Raw genomic sequence first — 11,436 nt, forward strand, 5'->3', positions numbered from 1 at the left:
AATTATGGATTTTCAGATATACTCACGAGTGGAAGGTGCTATGATGAAGCCTCTCTGTACCCATCACCCAACTTCAATGCTTACCAGTATTTTTCCCTTCTTAATACGTCAGTTCTTTCCCTAGCTAACTATTGTAATTGAGTTTTGTGTTCCTAGAGCATTTTAAAAACAAATACCAGACATCATATCATTTCACCCTTAATTTGAGTTGTATCTCTAAAACAAAAGGTCATCATGAGGATACAACCAACCTTAACCCCGTTGGGGGCTAAAACAGGAAGGGAGAACTGTTATAGATCCATTGATAAGAATAAACTTTTGACAGAAGTTTTTTAGCATTATCGCAATACCATTATCACCCCTCCGCCCCCCCCAAATTAACCATAGTTCTTGATATTTTCAGTGGTCTTTGGCTAAACAAGTTGGGTCACACCTATAGTTAAATGGGTTGGGTTTATTCTCATGGCAGCAAGGCAGAACACACACCATGGTGAACTGTGGGACATCTCAGTAAGAGAGTGTTAGACTTAAAGGATTTGGGTTTGTGTTAGGTGCTTTTGGGGGAGGGTTCTGCATTAGATGTTGTCAGGAAGCGAGGGTAATTCTATGATTGCGTATTTTAGCAAAGCTTACCTAGAAGGAGGAAAAACTAGACCAGAGGTAAAGTTGTTGATAAAGAAACAGCAGTTGCTCATATTAGCCAGAAGAGGGGGATGTGTGGTCATTTTTGAGGCCTAGATAATTTATGTTTTGCCTGTGTTCAGAGTGGCCTTGTTTTTGTTAATAAATCATGGTCCCAGAGTAGCCTTGTCTGCTGTTGCTGTTCTGTGAAATTGTTTATGTTCAACAGGAGAACACCCAGACCTAACTGATGGTTCCCAGGCAGCTCCTGGGTGTCAGGGGCTGCTTTTCTCTTTAACTATATTGTCTAATACCCAGTCTGTGTTCAGTTCACCCCAAATGTCTCAAAATGTGTTTTTACCATTGATGTTGTTCGAATCAATATCCAAGGTCCAAACATTGCAGTGGATTGTTATATCTCTTAAGTCTGTTAGTAACAGTTCTCATTCCATTTTCTCCCCCAAACTGGGTTTGGCTGATCGTAACCTCATGATGTCATTTAACATGTCCCTCAGTCTCTCTTCCTTGTCTCCGTCTGTAAACTGCTAATTAGATGAAAAGACTTGTCAGATTTTTTCTTTGGCAAAAATATTTACAGTTGGTGCTGTTTCTTGTTACATCATATCAGAACTTACGTGATGTCCAGATGCCTCTTTTGTGATGTTAAGATTTATCACTTGGTTCTGGTGTCAGCTTGATCCTTCCTTTATAAAGTTTCTCAGCTTATTTATAGAGTCTTAAATTATCCCCTAACTAATAAGATTCCTTATTAATTACAAAAGGAGAAAAGTGTAGCTTAATGGAAGAACCTGTTGCTTACCACCTTAACCAAGTGATCAAAGTTATCACCAATAATGAGACAAACTGGTGACATATGTCTCCTGAAGTTATGCCCTGAGAAGGACCTGCATCAATTATGTAATGCTTCATCTAAAAATGAACTTTCTGAATCTAATCATAAGAAAACATCAGACAAACCAAAACTGAAGTACAGGCTGGAAAACGTTTGGCTTGGACTCTTTATATCTTGAAAGATGAGGAAAGGCTGAGGGACTGGTCAGATTAAAGAATATTAGAGAAAGATAGTTTGAGGGCATGATCTAGATGGGAAATTTAAAAAGTGATTGCTATAAAGGACATGATTGGGCCAGTTGGTGAAATTCTGCATATGGACTGTATGTTGGATAATAATATTAAATCCATGTTAAACGTTCATTTTGATTATGATAGAGAATGTCCAAGTTCCTATGACACTGAAGTATGTAGGAGAAAAGAGTCATGACATCTGCAGTTTCCTCTCAAATGAATTCCTCTCAATATCATTCTTGCTAAAACACACACATGCACACACACACACCCTTACCTACAAAGAGAGCAGAGAGAAAGCAAATATGACAGAAGTTTGACAGTTGGTAAAGAGTCTGTGTGAAGAGTATATGGAAGTTCATCTTCACATTATTCTTACTTTTGTTTGAGTTTGAAATTTTTTCAAAATTAAAAGTTGAAAAGAAACATCCCCATTCACTTTTCACCTAATATTTTAGTAGCCATTGAGTCACTGCCTAGATCATTAATTTGCTACTGGTTGCACAATGGTGACTTTCTAATAGCATTGTCTTCATAATAAATGAAGCTTCTAATAAGGCTTCTGTGATTCTTCTATAAAGAAGAATTTTTCTTTATCACAACTATTTGGTAATCATAAAATATTGTTCATAAAGGAGAGGGGGGTATATACATGCTTGATTCTTTCCTTTTATGAATTTTCAGAATGGTGAATTGATATCCTGGCCACCTCCAATAGTGACCATTGAGGTTTTTTTTTAGTATTGTTATGGACTCATCATTTTCTTTTACGTTTGATATATTTCAACTGACAGCAGTCATTATTCTTTATTAAATTGTTCCATCTGAAGCCAGTGGGAGCCCTTTTAAGTTGTCTCCTGTGTCTTTTTGACACAACTCCATTAGTCTTTGATAGGCTCCTTGCTTTCGTGGTATAAGATGTTTCAGGCTCATCTTGAATGTTTTTTGTTCTACACTAGACTCAGCTATTTCCCAAATGAGTCCTCTTTTCTTTCACAGGCAAATGTCATTTAGAGGCATTTTGGCATTACAAGCGCTCATTGCTCTTGAGTCGTTAAAGACGCTAGGCATATTTTGGTGGTTCAGTCTAGGAAACAGTTTAAAAAGAAAAAATAAGTACATACCATATTCCCAATTCTTAATAGTTCTTGGGTAAGGAGATAACATCTTAACAGTGAACTGTCCTGTGTGTTTGTATATGTGTGTGTGGTTACTCTGAAGCTGGTATGAAGAAGCTTCCAAGCCTGTCAGTAATGAATATCTGTCAAGCCTAGACTCATTGCTGCTTTCTTCTTCTCTAGCTCTGCTTGCTCAGAACCCTGCGTGGCCAAGAGGGAGACACAACAGAGGAAGGATGGCTGCAGGATTGCTGCGAACCTGGTCACAGGTATGTGAGAAATTATTCTGTTTCCAAAAATACATCGCTGTTCCCAAAGGACACATCTCTTGCCCTTGACTCACAGCTTCACAGCCTAACCAGGCTGGCCTCAGGCTTCCCCAGTTCTCTGGTCTTCTTAGAATGGGAGAGAGAATGCCTTAGGAAAGGCTTCTATTCCTACAACATTTGTTAATTTTATTTTTTCAGATATTCCTCCAGGGTAAGTATTAGTTCCATATTCCGCTGGGTGCTATGAAGAAAAGAAAGATTTTTCACTAGGAAAATCATTCATTTTTCAAGTATTTTCCTCATCCTGCAGTATGCTCAGTCTATACTTGATCTTGAATAAAACTGGAAGAGTCCTCACAACCTAGTTGTGGAAGTGTCAGGCCAACTATGTGTTAGAAAAACTGCTAAAACTATGAGCCTGAATGAGATGGTCCAGGGAGTAAGAGAGAAAGAGGAGAGTTCTAAGAACTGAGACTTGGGTCGGTAATGGGAGGCTTCTGAGGCATGTCTGAGCTTCCTAGGCATTGGGTCTCCCTCCCCAGTCCTGTCAGCCTCACCCACCGTCCTCCTGGTTCAGCATTAGAGATGGTCCTTGGCTGAGCCAAAATGTGTGTGCAATGTTTTAGGACTCAGTGACCTTCGAGGAAGTGGCAGTGGACTTCTCCCAGGAGGAGTGGGCATTGCTGGACCCTGCTCAGAAAATCCTCTACAGAGACGTAATGCTGGAGAACTTTAGAAACCTGGCATCAGTGGGTAAGGTTGGCATCATTCCTTCATGTGTGCATTTGTTCATGCACCAGATAGTTGTTCATCACATATCATGTTCCAGGATCTCTGTGGAGAATGGCAATATGTGGTAAACCCAAAATGCGTGGTCCCTACCCTTGTGCAGCAGTCTTGTGGCTTCCCATGAAAATGCACTAATTTCACTTTCTATGTCATTAGAAGATTTAGGTAGTTTGCAGCATATCTGTGATCCTGGGCATGGATTTCAAGGGTCAGTTCCTTGTAGGATGTGGAGTATGGGGGTTTGTTTTGGGGCCCTTGTGCAAGAGCTCTGATCTGATTGCTTTGCTGGTCCTAAAGTTGCACTTACCTGTCTTCAGAATCCTTTAAGACCAAAGTATTAGAATCAGTTTTGTGTAAGGATTTCTTATCTCCTACACAGTGCCCTGTCTGTCCCCCATGATGTGTCTTTCCCATGAGCAGGGTATCATCTCTGCAAACATAGTCTGGTCACTGAGGTGGAGCAGGAAGAGCTGAGGCCAGAGGAGAGAGGAATTCTCCAAGGTGCCTGTACAGGTGAGCCCCAGGTAGAAGGGTCACTGGGTGGAGCAGCCATAGGTGGTGAGGGGAGGTACATTTGGGAATGTTAATCAGTGCAGGAAAAGAAGGCTGAGGCCACTACGTGAGCTTTCCTTCTTTTACCATCTCTCCATTCATTCATACTTTCATTTGGTCTTGGAGAAAAAAACTGTTGTAATTCCTCTTTCAATTTCACATTTCCTTGAATACTTTTTGTTCAGTTCTCCCTACTTTGCCTTTCAGATAATATGCTCTCTTGTTGTCTCAAGCCTCCAGAATCCTTTCTATGTAAAATACCTCCAATTTCCATTTTTTTGTTCTTTCTTTGGCATCTCTTCCCAGAGCCAAGTTCCTAAAATAATTTCTCTGGTCACTGGTTGCATCTTCTCTTTCACATTTTCTTCCTATGTATATTGTTATTATTTGAAAACAAATCCATAGGGTGCCTGCCTCCTTTTTTCTTTCATCTCTACTTTTTCTCCCAGTAATTATAAAAATTTTCCCTATTCAGTTTCAGACTGGGATACTCAACTGAGATCAAAAGATGCAATCCCTATGCAAAATGTTCCTGGGGAAAAAACTTCCAATGGCAGAAAAATGGTAAGATTCACTAGGAATGATTGCTGTTTTTTTTTACAGTAGGAGAAGTCTGTGAATTTCAATGAATTAAAACAGCAGCAGCACTCAAACAAGGGGAGACAGTTGGGGCAAGTGGCATTCACTCACCAGAAAGCTGTCTCAGGAAAGACTTTAGGAGTCTCATAAAATTGGAGGAATCTCCAAACCTACTACAACACTTGGTGCCTTGCAGAGAATACCAAAAAGTAAACATTCAATTAAATGTGATTCCATTATTAAGTATTTAATATGTAATTCATTCATTCACTCATTAGAAAAACTCCATATTTAGGATGCCCTTTGATGGTAATGAATATCATGGAGCCTTGGGAAGAGCATTCAGCTTATTCAACTTGAAAGAACTAATAGAGCGAAAATTATACACACTCCCTAAAAATGGTAAAAATGTCAGTCATAATAATGTGCTTCCTCTATATGGCAGATTCCACATGGAAAGAATTCCCATAAATGTAATGAAAGTGAGAATGCCTTTAGTCACCACTTATTCCTTATTCAACAGGCACCAACTCACCCTGGTGAGAAACCCTTGGGATTTGATCGTTGTGGAAAATTCTTCAGAAGGAACTGTCACCTCATTTGTGCAAGATATTGCAAGGGAGAGAAATGCTACAAATATAAAGAATATGGGGAAGACTTCAGCCATCCCTCAGCTCTTAGGAGTCATGTGATTACTCACACTGGAGAAAAAACTCTTGAATTTAATGATTGTGGAAGAGCTTTCAATCAAGAGTCATCCCTGAGGAAATGCTTCAGAACTCTCACAGGAGAGAATTCTTATGAGTGTTATCAGTGTCTTATATCCTTCAGCTTACACTCTTCCTCTTCAGTACATGAGCCTATACCTACAGGAGAGAAACTCTGTGAATGCAGTGACTATGGGAAAAGATCTTCTCTGAGGGTCCACCAAAAAGTGTGTACTGTGGAGGAAAGCTCAAAATGTAATGAACGTGGGCCAATTTTCACTGGCCCCTTGTCTCTTCAGAAATATGTGAGATCCCACCCTGGAGAGAAACCTTATGAATGTAGTGACTGTGGGAAAGCCTTCATTTTTCAGTCTTCCCTTAAAAAACATGTGAGATCACACACTGGAGAGAAACCTTACGCATGTCATCATTGCGGAAAATCCTTCAGCCAGAGCTCTCATCTTAATGTGCACAAAAGAACTCATACTGGAGAGAAACCCTATGATTGTAAGGAATGTGGCAAGGCTTTCACTGTTCCTTCATCCCTTCAGAAACATATGAGAACCCACACTGGAGAGAAACCCTATGAATGCAGTGACTGTGGGAAAGCCTTCATTGATCAGTCATCTCTTAAGAAACATACACGATCTCACACTGGAGAGAAACCTTATGAGTGCAGTCAATGTGGAAAATCCTTCAGCACGGGCTCTTATCTCATTGTGCATAAGAGAACTCACACTGGAGAGAAAACCTATGAGTGTAAAGAATGTGGGAAGGCCTTTAGGAATTCCTCTTGCCTAAGGGTCCATGTGAGAACTCACACAGGCGAGAAGCCCTATAAATGTATTCAGTGTGGAAAAGCATTCAGCACCAGCACTAACCTTATAATGCACAAGCGAATACATACTGGGCAGAAAGTCTATGAATGAAATGACTACAGGGTAGCCTTAAGTGGTCCTTCACACCTCACTTCTCATTTTAGAACTCACACTGGAGAGAAACCTACATTGTGACCAATGTAGAAAGCCAGTAGGCACAACTCTTGACTCACATTATACTGGGACCAACCTTATAAATGTTATGGTTCTGTGATTACTCTATCAGTGAGTATTTCATCCCTAAAGTGCAACAACTCATTAACTGTTGAGTGTTAAAGGTTATGTTGCACTCTAAATTCTCCTTGATCTACATCACAAAAGTTTTGATATATAATGTTTTCATTGTAATTTAGTATTAAATATTGTTTGATCCTCATCAAAATGTCTTGGACCTATAGGTTATTTAGAAGTTTATTTTTTAATGTGCAGACTCTATCATATTTTAATTATCTTTTTGTCCTAGATTTGTAACTTAATTGAACTATGCACAGCATGCATTTGTGATGTAGATTCTATATAACATAGATTCAAACAGAAAATTGTTGGAGACTTTCTGTGTGGCCTAATGTGTGAGACACTACAAGTTGCCATCCCAATATCCATTCCTCCCTTCCTTCCTTAAAGTAACAAAACTACAATTGTGTTCAAGTTGGCAGGGCGGACAATTTTTTAAGGACTTAACTCCCAGCTTTCATTGCAGCTATGACTGCCCATAAGCCCATAGTCCTGGCCAATTATCAATAGGCAAAGGTCACTGCTTGTGGGTTCTAAAGATGCCCATGGAAATGGTAGCATCTCATCTGGCATCTTCTCTTAACCCTTTGCCCTTCGTCTTGTCTCTTCTTTCCTAGAAAATAGACCAAGAGGCTGACAGTCATAGGCTACTGATTATACAATAGCGACATACAATATTATTTGGCTGTACCAACCCTTGGTTGCTTATTTCTGGACTTCATGGAACATGAGAAAAATAAACTCCTACCTGGTTTAAACCACTCTTGTGGGAAGATTCTGTTACAATGGATATCAGTCTCACCTGATACATCTCATATTTGGTCAAGTTTTATGAATCCTTCAACTATGGTTGGAAGCAATGTGTATTCTGTAATTGTTGGGTATAATAGATTCTCAGTGTATCTAATGGATAAATCTTATTGTGTTTTTTACATCTGTATCATTACAGACCTTATCTCCTCATCTGTCCTTTATTGAGAGTGTTATGTTAAAATGCTCCACTATGACTGTGGGTAGTCAGATTATTTTTAAAATTCTTCTCTCTTTTATTTTGAGGCAATATAACTGGATGCATACAAGTGTAGTCATTTTATGTTTCTGCTAAATTGTCCTTTCATTCTTATATAGTGCCCACCCTTTTTCCCTAATAATGAATGTTCACTAATTCACTTGATATAAATGTGAGCTGTTGACCTAGCTGATAACATTTTCTCCCTATCAATTTATAAAGACAATCAGAAACAACTTATCTTTCCTCAGCATGTTAATTATGATGTTCCTTGCAACACCAAGAGGGATATCCTCGGCCATGACATGCCCTGTGGGAGACAGAGAGATCAGGGGTTCCCCAGCAAAGACACCAGCAGCCGTTGCATCTCTCTGTTGTTCCTTGCTTTGCTTCTGTCATGATTTGTGGGATAGGAGGGATCTGATCAATGGGGACTGGTGGCTCAATGTTTAATAAAAGAGGAAAAGTTGGGTGGGACATTTTGTTGTTGCTCCTAAGAAACCTCAGGACGTTTGTAAACTTCCTGGTCAATGTCCTTGGGCTCTCTTGAGTGCCACTGCTTATCAACATGTAAGAGCATCTTCCTAAAAACTAAATTTTTACAAAATTGGGATTCCCTCATGTTGCTCTCTTGGATGTTGACTCCAGTCCCTCTGAAGTTGATAGGGACAATCTAGAAAGGGAGGCTGCTGCTCACAGCAGGGGCCACTCAGGACCATCAGGAGCTTATCAGGTAAATACCTAAAGGAAAAGACAGGGAAAGATAAGAGACCAACAATAAAAAAAAAGAAGTATAAAGGCCTGGGCTTTATGTGGCTGCAAGCAATGCCCTCCTTGCAAAAAAAAGGGAACTTTAAATTCTATGTACCAAGTAACTGTCAGGTCTAGCAAACATAATGCTAGTCTTAGATTGCTTACTGATTTAAAAACAACAATGAAAAATAAACCCCTAGAATAGGGAAGAAAATAAAAGGTAAATAAGTAAATTATATACATATATGTAATACTTAATATTTGATGTATATAAATAAATTATAATTATATATACACAGACAAATAGAACTAAATTAAAACAAAGATCCATAAGTCAAACCAACTGGAAAACCAAAATTTATATATTAAAATTTATATACTAAAACATAACAAGTTATGTATAATTATCATATATGTAACAAATATGTAAAGAATTTATATACAGTCATGCACCATGTAACGACATTTCAGTCAATGACAGACTGCATATACAATGGTGGTCCCCTAAGTTTAGTACCATATATGATACTAATATGGTACCTAGGTATGTAGTAGGCTATACCATCTAGGTTTGTGTAAGTATACTCTATGATGTTTGTACAACAATGAAATCGCCTAACCACACATTTCTCAGAATGTGTACCCATCGTTAAGCGATGCATGACTGTATTTAAAAATTTATATATCAAAAAGATAAAAGGGACACTGTGATTGGCTTTTGTGCCTCCACAACATGTTATAAATTAAATTTAACATTTGCTAAAATATACTAATTGACAGGACTTCATAGACTTAATCAATACTTGGTCTCAAATTATAGTTACACCTGGGGACCCCACTAAATTTAAACATGATTTCCCCTATAATTATAAAAAAGTAACTAAAAATAAAATAGAGGAAAATAGGTGTACCTCACTTCAACTGTAGCCTTGCCTAAATTTTCCATAGTCAGTGTACCCATTGTCCTAAAATATCCCATCTTAGGCATAGACGCCCTGACACAATGAAAAATAAATTTAAATTATGGTAGGTCTTTGGCATTTTTGAATTTTCTTGATAAAATGTGATTCCATGGACACTTAGTTAAAATAATTAATATGGCCCAATGTATGTTAAAACTGGGCCTTTAAGGCTTAAAACTTATTATATAAACATAATAAAGAGGTTCTCATCTCTACTGCTTCTCCACATAATAATTCAATTTTGCCTGTTTTAAAAACTGAAAATAAATAAGCAACTATTTCCATCCCCTGGGATGAGCTGAGAGTTCCTAGACTATGCAAATTGCAATCACTGCTAACCATCATATGAGATGAAGTGGAATATTACTGCTTTCCATCTCTTACCTTACACCATATACGAAAATTAATGGATAAAGACCAACCATAAGACCTAAAACTACAAAATTCCTAGAAGAAAACATATGGGGAAAACTTAATGACATTGGATTTGGTAATACTTTCTTAGATGTGATACAAAAAGCACTTTGCAACCAAAGAAAAAATAGATAAATTGGACTTTACCAAAATTAAGGCCTTTTGCACATCAAAGGTCAATCATCAACATTAAATACTATTGTACTCCAAAGGACACATCAAGAAACTGAAAGACAACCCTTGGAATGGGAGAAAATATTTGCAATTCATGTATGCGAAAAGGAACTTGTATACAGAATATATAAATAACATAATTATCCATACAATGGAATATTCAGCAATAAAAAGGAATGATATACACTACAACATACATGAACCTTGAAAACATGCTAAGTGAAAAGAAGCTACTGGCAAAAGATTGTATGATTTGATTTACATGAAATGTCCAGAAAAAGCAAATCTGTAGAGACTAGAAAGTACATTTGTGGTTGCCCAGATGTTAAGGGAGGAGGGAAATGGGAGTTTGACAGCCAAAGGGTTCTTTTGGATTTTAAGCTACAAGCAAGGGTTTTTATTTGGGGTTTTACGTAGGGGAGGGGGAGCATGTGGCCTTAGGGGCTGAAGTTCTAAGAGTCCTCTGCATAGGCATGACTGTCTGTTCTATGTGTTGCGTGCGGTGGATTTGCAGTCTTTGACATCTCAAGTTTACAGTCAGTCATTTTAGCTTCTCAATGTTCCTGCAACATGCTTAATCAGGTGAGGGGCTGTCAGCAAGTTCCTCTGTTATCAGTGGTCCTCCCGCTGTCCTGCAAGGCAAGCTCAGAAACTTTGGTTATTTTGTTTCCCACCTTAACCTTGTGGGTACAAGGCACAGTTTCACCCTAATGCAGGGAAATTTTAACTCTTTCATCCTCAGTTTCAGCACCTAGAGCAGTAAGATGCAACATATATTAATTACCATGAAATTTTTACCACTAAATATTAAAACAAACTATTATAATCTAAAGAGTATGATTTGGGCATAACTATATTACTGGCACAGAAGAGTCTACAAACTGGTAACAGCATATATAAGAATTTATTATTTAATAAAGGTGGAATTTCAAATTAGTAGATCCAGAATAGTTTTTTAGTAAGTGGTACTACAACAATTGGCCATATTTTCTGGAGGAAATAAAAGAATTAGATCCACTACCCTGCACCCACATGCCAAAATAATTTTGATGAGGATTAAAGATTTAAATGTCTTTAAAAGAAATAAATTTAAGAAATTACAAAATCTGTGTGCAGACTTGGAAGAGACATTTTAGGCAAGGCAGGAAACAGACATTATTTTTAAAAAGATTCTTTGGCTACATAAATTTAATGTTTTGTACAACAGATGAAACCTTAACCTAGCAAAATCATTACCAATTTAATGGATGCATAAAACACATTTGATAATGTGCATATGAACAACTCTTGA

At 38.0% G+C, this 11,436-nt stretch overlaps 1 protein-coding gene across 1 annotated transcript; it reads left to right on the forward strand.

Annotated features, from left to right (window-relative positions):
- The first annotated feature begins 3,035 nt into the window (after positions 1-3,035).
- ZNF177 (zinc finger protein 177) lies at positions 3,036-7,796 on the forward strand. The gene is made up of 5 exons (XM_058525806.1): positions 3,036-3,094; positions 3,721-3,847; positions 4,304-4,396; positions 4,911-4,999; positions 5,538-7,796. Exons 1-5 carry the CDS (start codon positions 3,062-3,064, stop codon positions 6,648-6,650), a joined length of 1,455 nt encoding a protein of 484 aa, XP_058381789.1. The 5' UTR covers positions 3,036-3,061; the 3' UTR covers positions 6,651-7,796.
- Positions 7,797-11,436: the final 3,640 nt, after the last annotated feature.

The sequence above is a fragment of the Diceros bicornis genome, chromosome 30, assembly GCF_020826845.1.
Source record: "Diceros bicornis minor isolate mBicDic1 chromosome 30, mDicBic1.mat.cur, whole genome shotgun sequence".
In the NCBI taxonomy this organism is placed as follows: Eukaryota; Metazoa; Chordata; class Mammalia; order Perissodactyla; family Rhinocerotidae; genus Diceros; species Diceros bicornis.

Excerpts from the sequence above, each read along its gene's own strand:
- ZNF177 (XM_058525806.1), top strand. The coding sequence starts at position 3,062 with ATGGCTGCAGGATTGCTGCGAACCTGGTCACAG. Across the intron at positions 3,848-4,303 it reads TAGAAACCTGGCATCAGTGG|GGTATCATCTCTGCAAACAT; the intron begins GTAAGGTTGGCA and ends TCCCATGAGCAG. Across the intron at positions 5,000-5,537 it reads CTTCCAATGGCAGAAAAATG|GCACCAACTCACCCTGGTGA; the intron begins GTAAGATTCACT and ends CTTATTCAACAG.